Here is an 18,635-nt window from a genome sequence, read left to right on the forward strand (position 1 = left end):
GAGGATAGATACGAGATAGGTTTGTGCCCCGATGGCAGGTAGGCCATCCAGTTATTTTAGCCGGGCCGGCGATCGGGATGTTAAGAGCATTCCATGGAATATAACAAAAAGTGTATCTCGAGCCGGTTTCTCAAACTTACCTACCCCACCTTTAACATTAACATTAACATCATGGTAACACCATGGCGACCGGCGGCACACCTGCAGCTGTACCGCTTGTAATTAGGTTCAACTATAAAAACTTCGAACAAAACGCCGGCGGCACCAACAAAAGGAGCACACACTGCAAAGTCTGCAATATTAAAATCAAGGATGATGGTGCAACAACGTCAAATTTCATCAGGCAATTGAAAACTCACCCGGAGAGGTCAGTCACATTAACGCATATGGACGGTTAGCAAACATGTTTAGCTCAGCATCAGCTATGTAATGTTAACTTAGCTTGCTACTAGCTTTGTAACTGAATATTTGAAAAGATGAGTGAATGTTTGCTTGTCACACTTGTTTGCGTTGAATGACGTTGACATCCAACTCTTGACATGACATAAAAAAGGTCGGTAACGTTAATCATTACGTTCCGCTGCCACCATCTACTGGCTAACGTTAAACGTAGAAAAATACATAGTTACATACATAAATACATCTGTCGGTTTATAGGCAGGTTACAGGTTTATTGTTGACCAGGTAACGTTAATGTTACAGGTTTATCAGGTTACCATTACACTGGGTTTGAGTGAGAGGATAGAGGAATATGTTTATTTATAGTAGACTTAAAAGATGTCATTAGAGACCCAGTGTAATTAAACAATACGGTTGCAGAGGTCAAATTTTAACATTTTTGTCCACTGGCCAAATGGCTAGCCTAGTGAATGTTGAAATGTTACCAGCCACTCAATAGATTGCCATTGTTATTTTTGGCTGGTGCGTGCAACATACAGTTCAAACCGGAGAGACGTGATGTAAGAATTACATATTTATTGTTTACACGTCATATGAATGAAATGATTGCCATGATAATACAACAGGAGAATGTAATGGTGTTTGGCGATTAGGCCCCGGTTTGCAGGATAATCATTCAGGAGGGAAAGCACCGCTCCGATGAAATCCCCAAAACCAGTGAAGTATGAATACTGAGATGAACTGAGTTGCTTACCTTGTGGGGTGACTGGTGATCTGGGAAGGAGAGATAATAGATTAACACGTATATGAGCGACACTGAGCCGGAATCACTGCCGGAGCTTACTGGTCATGCTGAGACTCTGACTGCCGAAATTAGTGCCGGTCTTACCTGAAAACGACCTGCGGGTCGCATGCCTGGCCAGCAGGGCTTGACTACGCCGAGGAGCGAGCGGTTTCGTTTTGTAACGGTGGCCCAACGTCCACGACACCGAAGTGTACGGTAGCCTTCCGCTACGACACCGAAGTGTACGGTGGCCTTCCGCCACGCCTGACTTCGCAGGCTATATATATATATATATATATATATATATATATATATATATATATATATATATATATATATCTTTTTCTTTACTCTTCATTTCTCTTTCCTTTGTTTTGTAACTGACACCGAAGTGTACGGTGGCCTTCCGCCACGCCTGACTTCGCAGGCTATATATATATATATATATATATATATATATATATATATATATATATCTTTACTCTTTCTTTATTTCCTTTGTTTTGTAACTGACACCGGAGTGTACGGTGGCCCGAGTCCACGCAGACTGCAGGAAATACATTTTACACTGATACGTTTGAGCAAGGCCTGGGAATGAAATACCTGTGTGCCGGAGATGAAGCCCGTTACATGTGGTTTCAGCGTGAGACGAGACATTATTCCCTGTGGGCGGGGCCCGCGGAATTAGGACAGGAATGCAGTTTTGAATATCGGGAACCTTAGTGAGACATGTATACTTGTGAATGTGTTTGAGCCACCACCAGTTATATGTATAACTACCATAGTTAGGGTCTGAGAGATCTTTGGGAAGCCCGTACGGCGCTGATGTCCGGACGAATGAAGGTTGTGAAGGCGGAGGAGGACCACCGTCCTAGTTGTTGTAGGGATGAGGTAGAGAGACCTTGATTAGCAGCAGAGGTGGCTGCACCTATCCTGAAGGAATGCCCCAGCTATGATATGGGTGATAGGCTGGATTTAGTGAGAACTTGCTTGAGGTAGAAATTGACGGGGCCATGACCCTGCGAACCACTCTCCCTGGAAGAAACCCCCCAAAACCCATGGATGGGCGGCATCCGTGAAGACCTCATTGAGTCAGAGGAACGCACGAGGCCATCGTAAAATAAAGTAATTCCGTTCCAGTGGGCGAGCAGGAGGGACCAGAACCGAAGGTCTGAGCGGCAGCCTTCGTCTAAGAAAACGCAGTCATGGAGGTTGTCGACCGCTGATGCTGCGTCCAGGAGGCGGGAGATGAACGAGCGCCCCTGGGGGATGACATGGCGAAGTTGAGGTGTACGAGAAGGGAGAGCGACTGTTGTTTTGTGATAACTTGTTGCTCGCAGTATGACTTGGTGATGTCCTGGATGCGCTGCGATTTGTCTGAGGGGAGAGACGCCTTCATGTCTATGGAGTCGAGGATGATGCCTAAGAACTCTAAGCGTGTGACGGGACCTAACGTTTTCTCTTTGGAGAGAGGGACACCTCACTCCTGAAGCAGTGTTTAAGCTTGGCTAGTGAGATCCCTGAGCTGTCCTGTGCGGGTTTATGGGGAGGAAGTCGTCCGGTAGGTGAAGGACGGAGGGGATTCTGACGATGTTCAGCAGGATCCAATAGAGCGCTTCCGAGAAGGAATTGAAGATGCAGGGGCTGCTTCTGCACCCGAAGGTCAGGCGAACGCGAAGATAGAGTTTGGACTCCCACTTAATACCGAACAAGTTCCACTGAGACGGATGAATGGGGATGATTTGAAGGCATCGGTAATGTCCGCTTTGGAGAGCCGAGCTCCGTGCCCTGTGAACTTGATCATCTTTATTGCATTATCCACTGAGGCATGGTGAAGGGAGAACTGATCTGGAGGGATGATGCTATTGACGCTGCAGAATGGGCCGGAGCAGGGAGCGGACAGATCGAAAATCAGCCTTTTATTTACGTGTGGCTATTCCGATGGGATTTGAACGGAACACTGAGAAGGGGGAGGAGCTAAAAGGACCGATTATATATCCTTTGATAAGTTCTTTGTCGATGAGCTGGGAAACTATGTTGGGTTCTTTAGCGGCTGACTGTAAGTTTCTTGCTACGAAAGTCACTGTGGGAGATGGGAGGACCCCTACCCTGAAGCCTTGGGAGAGCCCTGACGGGAGATAGTCAACAAACACGGAATCTGTAGATAGCGCAGCTGCTAGCTGAGGGATGTTAATGGGAGTGGAGGGGTGATATTCCAGAATGTTTTATTTTTATTTTTTAGTTATTTATTTATTTGTTGATGTTTCTGGCGCAGAGCCACTGTGACGGCCCGTCCACACGGTGGCGTGCGTTACAGCTTCCAGACGCTTCTGCCCATTCACTTTGAATGGGGTGACGTCACTTTTAGTAGAACTGTATTTTGGGAAGCGACGTGGAGCGTTTGCTGGCGTTGCTCGCTTCAAAAAGTTGAGCAATGTTCAACTTTTGGCGCCTCGGCAGAAGCGTCAGCCAATGAAATCCCGTTTATGCAAATCTGCCAGTACAAGCGCTAGCCAATCAGACCGCGTGCAAGCTGGGAGAGACTACGCAGGTAATTCCTCATATTCCAAAAATGTGAGGGAAAATTCATTATGGCGGTAGTGAATCACCCGGTGCTGTATGATCAGTCTCTGTTCATCTACCGGGATACAAACCAGAGGAGCGAGGCATGGAGGGAGGAGGCAGAGACAGTGGGTGAAACTGGTAGGTTTTCGCCTGTTGGGGATTTTTTTTTTTTTTTTTTTCCAGTTTACTTAGTTTTAACATTGCTATTGCTTTGTGTGTCGGGGGCAAGAGATTCATGTGATTGGTTGTTGCTGCTGTGCGGACCAGTAGCGTAGGCAGACATTTACTTTAGGGTGGGCCTGTAAAAATATAGGGTGGGCCAGATTTTTCTTCTGCGCATCGGAAACTAACCACGATCCCGCCGGTACCGGTGGCAGATTACTTTTAGAATACTTCCTTTCCTCTTCTTTTTCTTCCTCCCTCCTCTTCTTTTTATCTTTTCTTTTCTCCTCTTCTTTCCATCTTTTCCTCTTCTTTTCTCTTTCTCTTTAGAATACTTTCTTTTCCATAACAGATGGGTATGTTTTGGTGAACGGGAGACACGTATTTTACTGTTTTAATGGCTTATGAAGAGCACGAACACAACATTTTAGTGTCATTCTTGACAGCTCTCATCTGCACCGCACATAAAAATAAAAACTCACCCAGACTACATTCTTTGTACTGTCTTAAAACCTTTCCTTGGAAAAGTGTATGCATTGTAAGGTGTCCTTGGGTGCTTTGAAAGGCACCCCTAAATAGAATACATTATCATTATTATTTATTATCTGAAACGATGTAATCACTTTTAAAACTTTTCCCAGTTACTTGCCCCATGCATTCGGCAGCAGCAGGCCATTCAGTTAGATTTGATCCCGTTATGAATGTCATCATTTCGACAATAAATAAATGCTACATAAACGTTATCTTCCACGTTGTATCTAAACATCTCCGTTTCTACCTTCCAATATGTTTTGAAAGAGAACTCTCTCTCTCTCTCTCTCTCTCATCTGCGTGCGGGGCGGGGCCTCACGGGCACGCTGCATCTCTCGCTCGCAGATACGCTGCAGCGCTGTGCACACGGTTCTGCCGGTAATGAATATTACATTGTGAGGAAACTTTCCACCAATAATTCCAATAAGTATTCACTTCAGGTTTACGAAAGTAACTGCACTCAGTTTACTCGTTTTTCAAATGTAACGCCAGCTGAATATACTGATTTTTTTTCTTTCTTTTTCTTCCGATTACGTAACACCGTTACATGTATTCCGTTACAACCCAACCCTGTGTAAGGGTCGAGTGCAAACGTTTTCGTTAAAACTAGTACCTGAGTGCAACGGAAGTTGAAGCTCCTGTGGCGGAGTCTTCCAGAGCCTGGAGGCGAGCATCGATAGCTATCATGGAGCTAGCCAGGGATTGCAGGGAGCCGGCCGCGCTACTCTCCATAGGGGTGTGTGACGCTCCCGGACTGGCGAGCCTGAGAAGGGGTGGATTTTTTGGAGGGGGACGGGATCCTGGAGGGCTCGACTTCCTGCCCTTTTTTTACCTCCGCGGCTGCGGCCTCGTCCTGCTCTCTGGGAAGCTGGCTGGAGCTGCTGCCCCGGACTGGGGAGCTACGCTGGAGACCTGGTCCGAGAGCTATCGCCGCTGAGAGAGAGTGAGGCCTGGGGCTGTGGGAAAGCCCTGCTGCAGGAGCCGGGCGATGAGGAAGTCTTCCTCTGTTGATAAGCCGCTGTGGGGAGCCGAACCGGGATCGGAGACTTCCAGAGAAGGTTCGTGTTCCGAATTGTCCGAGTTGGACATCTTGAGCTAGTTGTTTCTTACGGTTTTTCTCACGAGAAGCAGTATTGTATTGCAACTACCATTGCGTGTGATCATCTGCAATCACAACTGACAGGGAGGAAGAGCAGGTATTTAAGGCATTTAGCATGTGCAGCGATTGGCTGCTGAGGGGTGACGCCCTCGTATTTAATGAGGGGGAAGGGAGCCATAGAGTGACGTGTGAGTGACTCGAGTTAGGTCTTCCTTATTGAACTTGCGCTAAAGCTTTCATTACCAGCCACTTGCATGATTTACCAGCATTTGGCTGGTAAATGGTGTTAATGGTAGATATCTCTTTTGGAACAGGTCATATTTTAATATCACCAGTTCAGTATATTTCAGATAATATTGCAGCAATAGTTTTTTAGTTGCAAATGGCACAGAACAAATGTTTACTTTTAAGTACTTTTAACACAGTTTCCCTGCGGGGGATTAATAAAGTATTTGTGATACTGATTTCTGATTCTGAAGTGTTTTGCTTATAAGTTGTTTGCATTTAGCTAAAGTGTGATGTTTTTCCTCATATTGCATTGCAATAGCCTGTTTAAAGTGATCATATAACAAACAACTAATCAGTACTGATACTGTATGCTAATAGATATAGGAGTGATAATAATACAGTAAATGCTTTGAATTTCTTAGATATAGCTGTGCAGTATTCTTAACAGACTGGATAGCAGCAGACAATAGAAGGCTTATTACAACCAGAAGAGACATGAGACTTTTATTTTTTAGAGACTTGAGACTTGACTTGGACTCGTGACCAAAGACTTGAGACTTGATCAAGTCTCACCCCACAAAGACTTGAGACTTGACTTGGACTCGTGACCAAAGACTTGAGACTTGACTTGGACTTGCAAAAAAAGACTTGTGAACATCTCTGGCATGTAACATTGAACTGCCTTTAAAGTAAGAGTTCTGAGTTAAGCATACTGAGTCTTCATCGTGTCTTCATCATGAGCCTGAGTCTTCATCATGTCTTCATCATGAGCCTGAGTCTTCATCATGTCTTCATCATGAGCCTGAGTCTTCATCGTGTCTTCATCATGAGCCTGAGTCTTCATCGTGTCTTCATCATGAGCCTGAGTCTTCATCATGAGCCTGAGTCTTCATCATGTCTTCATCATGAGCCTGAGTCTTCATCATGTCTTCATCATGAGCCTGAGTCTTCATCATGAGCCTGAGTCTTCATCATGTCTTCATCATGAGCCTGAGTCTTCATCATGAGCCTGAGTCTTCATCATGAGCCTGAGTCTTCATCATGAACCTGAGTCTTCATCATGAACCTGAGTCTTCATCATGTCTTCATCATGAGCCTGAGTCTTCATCAGGAGCCTGAATCTTCATCATGAGCCTGAGTCTTCATCATGAGCCTGAGTCTTCATCATGAGCCTGAGTCTTCATCATGAGCCTGAGTCTTCATCATGAGCCTGAGTCTTCATCATGAGCCTGAGTCTTCATCGTGTCTTCTGATTTTTACTTTTACAATTCTTCGGGTTTAAAACATTTTATTTTGTATTTTATTCCTATTTCGTACAACTGCCTGTACCATATGAAGGAAGTAACAGACACCGTGCTGTTATGGTGCAGAGATAACAGAATCCTGGGCTGTCGATAAGTCATCTCCTCTCTTTTTTCCTGAAGTGTCCTCTTCGGAGCGGCTCGTGAGTTATTGAGACTGATTAATATGGGCGGTGCAGGCTGGGACAGGCTGAAGGATGGTGGCCCCCACCCCCTTATCTCCATCACACACTCACAGCTCCACCCTCCTCATCCACAGCCTCCTTAAGCTCAGACGGGAGGCTGCAAGATAACCACCAGGGTCACAAACTCATGCATAACGTTTTTTAGAAAATATTTTTTGAGCTAGAGTCCATCACTGATATGTTTTGGATGCTCAGCCTTGGTTTGGTTTTGTGATATTATATTACTGACAAGATATTCATTATTCATACAGGAGTCCTTGAGGTGATTAGGAAATTCAGTCCAGCCTCTAAAAATAGACTCTTGTTTTTGGTCTGCTGAATTTTTATCTGCTTTAAGTGAGTTACAGCTTCTTCATGCTGTCAGGAGGAGATGGGATCTCATAGGAAGGCATGCACATAAAACGCCACTGTAAAGGGACATTTTTTGTGTCATGTCACAAATTCAAGCTCTTCGCATATCAATAAAAAACACTATTCTCTACCCCAAATTGCCATATAAGGACACACGGTTCAAAAAAAAGTTGATTATATTCTAAATTTGAACTATACTGTTAAGATGACTAATCTAGTTACGGTTTTGGGAAAGATACACTATAGATGTTTATCAGAATAAGGTGTGTTAGTAAGGAAGTCAATGTAAATATCATGATTATGTAAATTATCACTTTACTCTGTTTTCGAAGATAAACTTTACCATTAACATTTTTTTTACTGACTATAACATTTGGAGTTGACCTGTATAAACTCACCCCATCTCTCCCCTCACCTCCAATCTGGCACAGCCTTAAATCCTGAAGCACTGCCAGGCTTAAGCATTTGTCTGCAGGGTGAACGATAACGATAATCCCTTTACACCATTCAACAGCAACAAGGCATTTGAATGGCATCAGTAACAGATAACACTCTTACAAACAAAGCCCCTGTTTACACACATATTAATGTTTACATAATCAGGAGCATGAATTCATTTATTCGCTGAGGCTGCTGGTTTGGATATTTCCATGTGCTTTCATCAATGCAATATATGTTTGACATCATTTGTTGTTCTCTACCAAGCTAGAAACTTGATGGCCGACAGGGGCAAATACAAAACAACGGCCAAAAACACTTTCAAACACGCTGCACTTTCAAAAACGATGCAAAAATAAAAACACAAATGTGCCAAAACACATACAAATGAAGAAACATCTATACACCAAATTAATGAAACATGAGCAGGGTTTACTCAAAGTGCTGCATTTGACCAACTGTCACTGGAAATGTACCTGAAATGTAAGTTTTACCGGCTTATTTTAACAATGATAGAATAGAATAGAATATAATTCCTTTATGGTCATCGCAACAGGTACAACGAAATTTAAAAAAGCAATCCTCGCATTGCATTTCCACATAAAACGAATACATATATATCTATATAAACATATACACACATAAACATATGCTCACACATCCATACCAACATGCATACATGCCCGCATATTATTTAAATACAGTTTACAATGTAATCGTTTTGTTGCAGATCTGCTGTAAGCTAGCTAGCTAATGTATCTAATCAAGTCATTTCAAATATACTGACAAAATACTTACAATTATGAAACGGACTAACTCTGCCGACAGTATAATCCTTGAGGTAAAAAACCCTCTTTTCCCAGCTGTGTGCATCATTTTTTTGTGTTCCAGTTGTGTTTTGAGCTTCTTGCAAATGTTCAGTAAATGCTTTGTATGCTTTGTCAAGCTGAGTTTTGGCACATTTGTGTATATATTTGCATCGTTTTTGAAACTGCCATACATTTCTCCTAATGGAAATGTTTGAGATGTTGTTGCGTGTTTGCACGTGTCGGCCACCATAGACGACAATACTGTAAATAAATCTCCTCGAAAAGTAACAGAGATAATTTCATGTGTATGTGGCTAAATAACTGAAATCAAGCACAGCAAGGCTGAGTCTGCACATTCTCTTGCTAATACTTGCATTATGACTTACCTTGTACCTCAGTCATGCAACAGTCAGCCATTTGACCTCAGTAGGAAGTTAATCCGTGGGAAAAGGGAACAGAAAGCACAAAGGATGAAAGTGTGGAGCCTGGGAGATAACCACTCTGCGGCAACTGAACCTGAATGGTGACTTCCAGTCTGTTTGTTTGAATGATTTTGGCCGAAAATGACCTGAAATCTGAACTGAGACTGTGAACATAAAGGTCAAGTTTATTCCAGACCAATCAGAGATACGTTGAAGTCAAACGTTTGATGACAGGCGAGAAGAGCATCCTGTTTGTGCACAATAAATACCGCTGCATTAGCTTTCATTGTAGCCGTTTCTGTAATAAATAAGCAGCAGCAACTTCATGTGAATGCAGTCGTACTGATACGGACTTCTTCTGACTTTCACAGATCCAAGGTACGTGCACTTTTAGAGGCTTTTTCCCATTTCAACTATTTCATATTTTACCTTAAGTGAGTGTTTTGTAGATTCAGCTTGTAGTGCTTGTTCACATTATTATTATCATGATATGAAATCATCAAATTGAAATGTTTATACTTGGAATAGCTTAAGCCATGTTAATTTGTGCACTCCAAAAGCAAATGAGATTATAGATGTTGGCTCGATGCTTGCAATTCATTTAAATGCATACCCGTGTTACCGGGAATATTTGCATGAATTAAGCAGGATTTTTATGTAAATATCACATCTGACTAGAAAGCACACTTGTGAATATAAAACATTTAGTCATGCCCGAGTGAGCACACATAATTCATTGGAGCATACTTATAAAAAAAATGTCTTACGGATAACTCTTATGTCTAAATAAGTGTGTATTTGTAGCTTTGCAAACATCTATACTGTACATGTCTTCTTTGTACAGGAATATTTAACAGAATGGACTTAATGGAAATTGATGACGACGTATATATAGATAGGCACCGCTCAATGGAAGGCCTCGTCACCAAAGGTATATTATCGACCTAAAAACATATTGAAAATCTAAATATTAAGTGCTTTTGTAAACTTAGCTATTGATCATATTGAACATATTTGTATTTTTGTATTTCGGGATTGTGGGAAACGGTTTTCGATCTCTCTGTCTGTACGCACAAACTGAAAGATTGACAATAAAGTTGACTTTGATCAACTTACTTTTACAATAAATAATCTTTTCCATATAAATCTAATTTGTGCTCGACTGTATAAGTAGTTTATAAAAGCTTTTATATATGGTGTAAAGATATATGATGTGTTTCTATTCCCTCTCTTTTAACTGTGTTCTTATTTCTGATTTAGTGGATTTCCAGAGGAGAAAGCAGCCGTCTAGATGTGTGTCTGTGTGTCTTGGGTTACTGTGTGCCGTCCTGCTGGCTGGAAACATCGGGCAATTTATTTACTGTAAGTGAAATGCAGGGACGCGGCAAGTCACTCTGAGTTGGGGGTGCGGGGGGGGGCTAGTGGAGCCTGTGACGAGCTCGTCAAAACTGTGACCAGCGAAACTCTGGCACGCGTACACTGTAGAGTGCGCCGCGTTTGGGGGTGCTAGTGTAGCCTCGTGGATGAGGGTGCTGCAGCCCCCTAAGCACCACCCCTTCCCGCGTCCATGGTGACATGTATAAATGTATATATTTTGTAACTGCCATCTGGCTATTAAAGTTTGAGAAACCTGATAATTATTATGTAGAAAATAGACAAAAGCCGCAAATCATTTTAATGTATTTGCACTTTACAGATGAGATATTCAGCCATCCAGCGTCAGGAGACCCAATGCAGTCCGGATACGTTCAAGATCGACCGCAGAGCAGTGATAATAATTCAGCTGCAGAGAGGAAACAGTTAGAGACCAGACTGACTAACCTGACTACAGAAAAAGACCAGCTTCACCAGAGCTACGATTCTGTGACTGCTGAAAGAGATGAGCTCAAGGTCAGTTTCAACAAAGTGGGAAACGAACGGGACATGTTACGAGCAGCTACAGAGCAGCTACAGAGCAATTACAGTGACCTGCAGAGAGAAAAGGAAGAGTTACAGACTGAGTTTAGCACGCTGAGATCAAACAGAGATCAGCTACAGAGCACTTACACTTCACTGAAGACGAACCACGACCAGATGCAACTTAGTTACAGTTCTGTGACTGCTGAGAGAGATGAGTTCAAGGCCAGTTTCAACAATCTGCAAACAGAAAAGGACCAGTTACAAGTAAGTTACAACATCTTAAAACAAAAGGGCGATCAGTTTCAGACCAATCAAAATGATCTGACACACCAGCTACAGACCAACTACAGTCGCCTGCAAAGGGAAAAGGATGAGCTGCAGACTGAGCTCATTACGCTGACAGCAAACACAGATGAGCTACAGAGCAATTACACTTCACTGAAGAAGATCCAGGACCAGTTGCAGAGAAGCTACAATATACAAAGTATGAGTAAAAATCTCCTTCAGGTCAGCTCCGATTTACTGAGGAAAGACAAACAGCAATTGCAGACCAGGTATAACACTCTGCAGAGGGAACAGCAGCAGCTAACCATCAAACAGAATATCTTGCAGAGAGAAAAAGACGAGTTACAGCATTCATTTAGTACACTGAGAGCAACCAGAGATCAGTTACAGAGCAATTACACTTCACTGAAGACCAACCACGACCAGTTGCAAAGCAGTTACAACTCTGTGGCTGCTGACAGAGATGAGTTCAAAGCCCGTTTTAATCTGAAAAAAGAGAGCGATCAGTTCCGGACTATTCAGAATAACCAGACAGCAAGTGAAGAGCAGCTGAAGCGCGATTACAGTCGCCTCCAAAGAGACAAGGATGAGTTGCAGATTTTGTTTGTAACGTTGACAGCAAACAGGGATCAGCTACAGAGCAATTACTCTTTAGTGATGAGGAACCAGGACCAGTTGCAAAATAACTACGCTAAATCCTACAATACAGAACGGAAATACGTAGAACAATTGGAAACCAGGTTTAAATCTCTGCAGAGGGAACACAGTCAGCTGGAAAGCAATCACAGTGTCCTGCGGAGAGAAAAGGGTGAGCTGCAGAAGAAGATCGACAAAATAAGAGGTGAGTTTCTCATAAATAATGGATGAAGTTATAGTATCAGCCTATTGATAATGTAAAGGTCCCCTATTTTACTCTTTTTAAACAATATATCATAGGTCTCAGATAGATACAAAACATGTCTCTGAAGTGTTTTGCTGAAGAGACATGAAGAAGAGGGGACACATGTTGATGTAGAAGAGACATGAAGAAGAGGGGACACATGTTGATGTAGAAGAGACATGAAGAAGAGGGGACACATGTTGATGTAGAAGAGACATGTAGAAGAGGGGACACATGTTGATGTAGAAGAGACATGAAGAAGAGGGGACACATGTTGATGTAGAAGAGACATGAAGAAGAGGGGACACATGTTGATGTAGAAGAGACATGAAGAAGAGGGGACACATGTTGATGTAGAAGAGACATGAAGAAGAGGGGACACATGTTGATGGAGAAGAGACATCAACAAGTGGATTTTGCATAATAGGTGACCCTAAAATATGTTTTTCACTCTCCTCTCCATGTTTTCAATCTGCAGCGCGGCCCTGTCAGACCGGCTGGAGCAAGTTCGACATCAGCTGTTACTTTGTCTCATCGGTTTTTAAAAACTGGACGTTAAGCAGACAAGAGTGCATCGAAGAGGGAGCGGACCTGGTGGTCATAGATAGCCTGGAGGAACAGGTGAGGAAGAGGGAGAAAAAGACGAAGAATAAACTGGGTCATATCTAAAACATGTGTCTGTTGTCCTGGAGGATTAATAGAGCAGAGGCAGCTTTAAGAATGCTTCAGAGCTGATTCTAAAAGTGGGTTTTATCCCTTTGTGTTTATTTGCACCAATAATGGAGGGGTGACGGAGCGATGTAGCTGAGAAAAAGTCACATGCACAAAGATAAGAACAATGACTGGCTTTAAGCCCCAAGGTCCCCGCCGGCGGGTACTTTTTTTTTTTTTTTCACACGACACTGTGTCTCAGGGGATCTTAATATTTAAGAACCTATTAATTTGTTATACCAGATTCAAGGGAATAATCTCAGCTAACTGACGATTCAAACCATTTTTACCAAAACAAAACACAAGTCTCATAAGAAGCATCTAAATGACCCCTGAGCAAAAAATGCTAATGCAATTTGGCACATAACTCAAGATAAAAGATACCCTTATTACTTATCGTAGCTGCACATACAAGATATCCGATTAAAACTGAGGTTCCACAGATTATTTAGGTACAGTATAGTATCATCACTGAGTGATCCGAACTCGCGACAGGGGAATCAAACACAGACATCACAACACGTACCTTTACGTAGCTTTTACGGGAGATCGTCTTACCGTAGCTGTCAATCTGATCAAAAGACTTGTTCAATGGCATTACAACAAGAAAAAAACGCGGTTGAATCGGTTAATCCATAGGTTGATAATGTTTCTGGGTAATAATTGTTTTTATTTATAATCCATAATTCCATTTTTATGTAAAAATCGGAGAGTAAAAGTTAGCTGCTAATGGTAGCCACCAGAGTTATTGCAGCTTCCGGTCTTGGCTATTACCAAATAAGGAGTATGTGGGAGTTCCCCCCCTTTGCTAAATCTCTCTAAAAAGGTCAAATTTCACTTGTTTGGCATCAATCTTGATACAGGGTACTTATTATATGTTGTAGTTTGGATTCCTAAAGCTTTTAGTCTACCATCCCATCATTCAAGGGTGGTTTTCACTATAAGTAATCTTTTTTTTTTTTGGATGGACACAATCATTTACATTTTTTTTACTGTGTTCAATCAGAATTTACTTTAAAAATAAAAACATCTATATTGATTCTGACACTTCTACATCCAACTCACAGGTGTAACCTTGCTTTGAGAAAAAGGATTATTAATTTAACCCTTTTAGAAGGGAAGATATGGTCATTTGTTCTGGGAATGTCATTTTCGAGCCTGAGACCTGAAAAACAGGCTCGGGCTTTAAGGAGGATCCATGTGAGGTTGACATGCTATTTTGTCCAATTAATTGAACAATCAGTTAATGTAATAATGGGGTTGAGAGTTTTGCTTACAGAATAAACTGGAGAGGAAGAAAACTGTACTGTGTAACATTCGTAAGGGTCCATAACAGTTTTGACTGAAATAAAGTTGCATATTGATGTTTTTTTCTTTCTGTTACACTTACAGGAATTTCTCAATATGTTAATGCACAAAGGCCAAAATGTCTGGATTGGTCTGACTGACAGTCTGCAGGAGGGGACTTGGATGTGGGTGGATGGGAGCAACGTCACCACAAAGTAAGTTTAACAGAAAGATTGTGAATGAAGTCTTCTTGAAGTCACACACATTTACACAGCACCACACACACAGGGGAATTTGGTGTCGGCTTTTATCACGTCCTTGTTTGAGGAGAGCTTGTGACCCTCTGAGCATCGCCATCCCAGTGTTTTGTGTTAGCCTGTCTGCCAAACAGCTTTCTGTTTTGAGAAGTGTACATTTTGTTTGGATTTCGGCAGTCCCTGTGGGCAAGTCCATTAAGGAAACTGTTTAGTGCAGCAGGTTTTCAAAATATGCGCTGAAGGAGTTTCTGGATGATTTTGCCATTTTCAGACCTAGTATCATCTACATTACATTTGCAGAAATAGTCTTGTTTGTTAATATACAGTAGTCTGGTATCTTTAGAACAAAGATCAGTGATGGTTTTACCCCAGTATTTCGTTGAAGAAAGACTTCATGTGATAATAATTGTACACAAACTGCACATAATATCTGTCAAAATATGTTTTCTTTTTAATCCTTTGTGAAACAATGAGGTAATGTAGAGTTTGAAGGACAGTTTTAATGCACATCCATCACATTCAGCTCAAAGATCTGGTCCAATTATTCAGGAAGGATTGTCAAACTGAGACCTTGTGTGAATGAGTTTCAAAATATAAAGGGGTGATGATGGGGGCAAAAAAATGATGATTACATACGATCATTACATATCTTTATTGGAAGCAGAGGTGTGAACTTATTTTTCTGATGACTTTTTACTTTTACTTCTTACATTTTAACACAAATACCTGTACTTTCTACTTCTTACATTTTCAAAACAGGCTGGTAACTTTAGTTTTAATCTGCGTTTGGTGGCGTGATCATTATTATAGGCGCTTTCACACCGGAGTACTTTTACCCGTACTTTTCCCGTTTAGTTCCGATAGTGCCTGGAATTTTGCATTCACACCAAAAAGAGAACTTAGTTCAGATAACTTTTACCCCCATTTTTAGTGCCTGCTAGAGAGGTGGGACTTTCCTGGGGAGAAAAAAGTTCCAATTTCTGATTGGCTGGGAGAATTGCAAACCACGCCCCGTAAAACTCAGAAAAGTCTTTTGAAGCCGCCATTGTATTTGCTGGCATTAGCATAATTAGCATTAGCCCCACGCACCAACGGAGAGAGAATAATTTATGGCAACACAAACAAAAACATGGGAGCGGTGGAGTGATGAGGAGGTGTCAGCGTTCTGGTGATTTACTCGGAAGGCTTCAGTAGAAGCTGCTGGGAGTCCCAGCAGCTTCTACTGAAGCCAGTCCCCAACTCCGGGGACTTCCGGCCGGGGACTTCGGGTGGCACTCAGGGAACTTATTCCGGTGTGAACGCGATCGGCTCTTATGGCGCATTTCCACTGCAACAGGGTAGCCCCGTTTAAGCGTCCCTAAGCGTCCTCGCTCAGGCCTCGGGCTGCCTCGCTGGCCGTCCGAGGCCGTGGCGCATTTCCATTACAGTTTAGGACCTGGGGTAGCAACGCAGTGTAGGCGGGGCGACCGGCTTTGTTTTTGTTCACATTTCGAGTTGTTCCGTCGAGCTCCCGCTGGATTTGATCATCCCCAATGAGATGTAGGAACGTCGTCACCTCCTCGGTCGACCACGGTGTGCTTTTCTTATTAGACGTAGCCATTTTTGTAGCTCATCCGTTTACAAAATGCTGTTTATAAAAATGCTGTAAGCTTGCTTCTAAATATATATGCGACGCTAGGGATGAACTCGCGCGCGATCTTGTGACGATTCTCTCTGACCAATCAGCAGTCGAGAGTGTTGACGTCACTAGTTCTGCCCTGGCCCTGGTCTGATAGAACCACGATTTTATGGGGCCGGAAAAAGAGGGAAAAAGTACCCGCTAGCCGGTACTAGGCTATATGGAAAGGCCACCAAAAACTGGCCTGGCCACTTAAGGACGGTTAAGGACGCTTAAACGGGGCTACCCGCTGCAGTGGAAATGCGCCATTAGTTCCATGGGGGTACTAAGTGCTGGGACTAAGTGCTGGCAACTAAGTAGGGCAAATTACTTGGTGTGAAAGCGGCTCTTGCGTGCCTGAACAAGATCCGTGTATCCATCATTTCCTGGTCTTCTCTGAAGAAGAGGGACCAATGTAAACGTTGTCATGTTGCCGTTGTTCAGCATGGAAACATTCATTAGCTAACAATGACATTATTGTTCTATTAATATAAAGGGAGGCCAGGTACTCTTTAAAACAGATGGTAGTTATGGGTACTTTTTACTTTCAAAGCCCATACTTCTTTACTTTTACTTAATAAGTTTAGTCAGTACTTCTACTTTTACCAGAGTATTTTTAAACACGAGTATCTGTACTTCTACTTGAGTAAAGGATGTGTGTACTTTTGCCATCTCTGATTGTAAGAAGCCTTTGCCTCCCTGTTATCTGTCCGTCAGGTTCTGGCAGCCCGGGCAGCCCAACAGCTACAACAGGAACCAAGACTGTGGAGAAAATATTCAGAAGACCCCAGGAGTCGGACAGTGGAACGATGACGGATGTTTCGCTGTACAGAACTGGATCTGTGAGAAATAACAAGGATCTACACAGTTAGTATTAGGGTGGCTTTGGACTCTGAACCTAATATACATCTTTAATTCATTGATTCTACTTTAAAACGTATTTGTTTATTATCATGAACAGGGACACTGAAGTCATTGTCACCTAAACTGTCTGCTAATATGGGTTAACTCACTAGAACATCAATTATGTATTAATCTGCATCTGAAAATAGTCCCATGCAAATTATTCCTTTCTCCAGTTTGAGGATCATTTACCAGAAACCTTTCACAGCTGTTTGAGGAAATAATCAAGCCTTTTTCAGAAATTAGTTATATTATTATATATTTGTGGACAACTTTTAGAGGTTTTACTCCTCAGTGTGGTAACCACACTTAGACATAGACATACACGACATACTATAATAATAATAGTAAACTGGCAGGGGTGTCAAACTCAATTTCATCGCAGGCTACATTAGCATTATGGTTGCACTCAAAGGGCCGGTTGTAACTTTAAGACTATATAAATATATAAAATAATGTATTATATTACATGATTACCTCTGCATTGGATTATTATCGGATAGGGTAATAACTACGTCTGAAAGCAGAAGTCTGGGCCAAATAATAGCAAGTCTCTTCAGTGCCCATGTCACAAAATGAGATGCATTGTGGGACATGTAGTTTATTGGCAACGTGCTTCTGTAAAGCGGCATGTAACCGTATAATAAACGTATTATATTTTTTGCAAGCTCTTGCGGGGCCACATAAAATGAAGCCGCGGTCCAGATTTGGCCCCCGGGCCTTGAGTTTGACACCCCTGTCTTAAAGGGTTGGTTCAATGTATGTATTTCGTTATCTTGCTATGTAGATTATTTCATTTATTTGCAGATTGTTTAATGTTAATCAGAGATTGTGCCAATTTACAGCCAATTTAATATTAAGTTTTGATGACTTTGATTCAGATCATTCATAATCATTTCATACGATTACCAGATGATTAGTGTTTTATACAATGCATTAAAAATTAATTGGCTGTAGAAAAACTGATTTTGCCATCAAAGTCTATTCTACTATATTATTCTATAGCCTTTGGCATAGCTTTAGATATGTTTGCAAATGAACATCTGTGTGATTCATGAATATATATAAGCATGAAATTAATGTATATGACAAATAATGTATGTTACAAAGCACATACATACACCATTTGCATATGGTATGAATAATTTACTGCATTTCTGTGTAATGATTAAATGAACTCTCCTCCCCTTCTCCCAAATAAATTCACTGTTGTGTTTGATGTGTGTGTTAATTAATCTGATAATTAATTATTAAAGATACGTTTTCCTCGCTTCTCTGTTTAATGGTACGCCTACTTAGATTCGACCACAAAAATGAAGGAAAGATTATTACTTGTATGCTGGAAAATAATTGTAATTAAAATCTACAGGCCGCTGGGAACAGAGCGAACCTCAACTTTACAACCAAGAAATCACTCAAACTGATGACATCCATACAGTGTTTGGAGCAGTAACATTTGTTTAGCTGTCTATGCTTAAGATG

General features: G+C 41.9%; 1 protein-coding gene across 2 annotated transcripts; it reads left to right on the plus strand.

Moving 5' to 3' along the window:
- Positions 1-9,574: 9,574 nt before the first annotated feature.
- On the plus strand, positions 9,575-18,426 carry LOC117540252 (asialoglycoprotein receptor 1-like). 2 transcript variants are annotated; one of them, XM_034206838.1, is made up of 8 exons: positions 9,575-9,652; positions 10,119-10,205; positions 10,535-10,636; positions 10,971-11,437; positions 12,215-12,299; positions 12,817-12,959; positions 14,442-14,551; positions 16,968-17,256. In XM_034206838.1, exons 2-8 carry the CDS (start codon positions 10,133-10,135, stop codon positions 17,101-17,103), a joined length of 1,116 nt encoding a protein of 371 aa, XP_034062729.1. In that variant the 5' UTR covers positions 9,575-9,652; positions 10,119-10,132; the 3' UTR covers positions 17,104-17,256. The 2 variants fall into 2 exon arrangements, with proteins under 2 accessions (XP_034062729.1, XP_034062728.1); XM_034206837.1 differs by having other exon boundaries at positions 10,971-12,299; positions 16,968-18,426.
- Positions 18,427-18,635: the final 209 nt, after the last annotated feature.

This window comes from Gymnodraco acuticeps, unplaced genomic scaffold (genome assembly GCF_902827175.1).
Source record: "Gymnodraco acuticeps unplaced genomic scaffold, fGymAcu1.1, whole genome shotgun sequence".
Classification (NCBI taxonomy): Eukaryota; Metazoa; Chordata; class Actinopteri; order Perciformes; family Bathydraconidae; genus Gymnodraco; species Gymnodraco acuticeps.

Bases quoted from the DNA above. Each gene is read 5' to 3' on its own strand.
- LOC117540252 (XM_034206837.1), top strand. From the start codon at position 10,133: ATGGACTTAATGGAAATTGATGACGACGTATATATAGATAGGCACCGC. The intron at 10,206-10,534 runs GTATATTATCGA...TTTCTGATTTAG, and splicing joins GGAAGGCCTCGTCACCAAAG to TGGATTTCCAGAGGAGAAAG. The intron at 12,300-12,816 runs GTGAGTTTCTCA...TTCAATCTGCAG, and splicing joins GAAGATCGACAAAATAAGAG to CGCGGCCCTGTCAGACCGGC.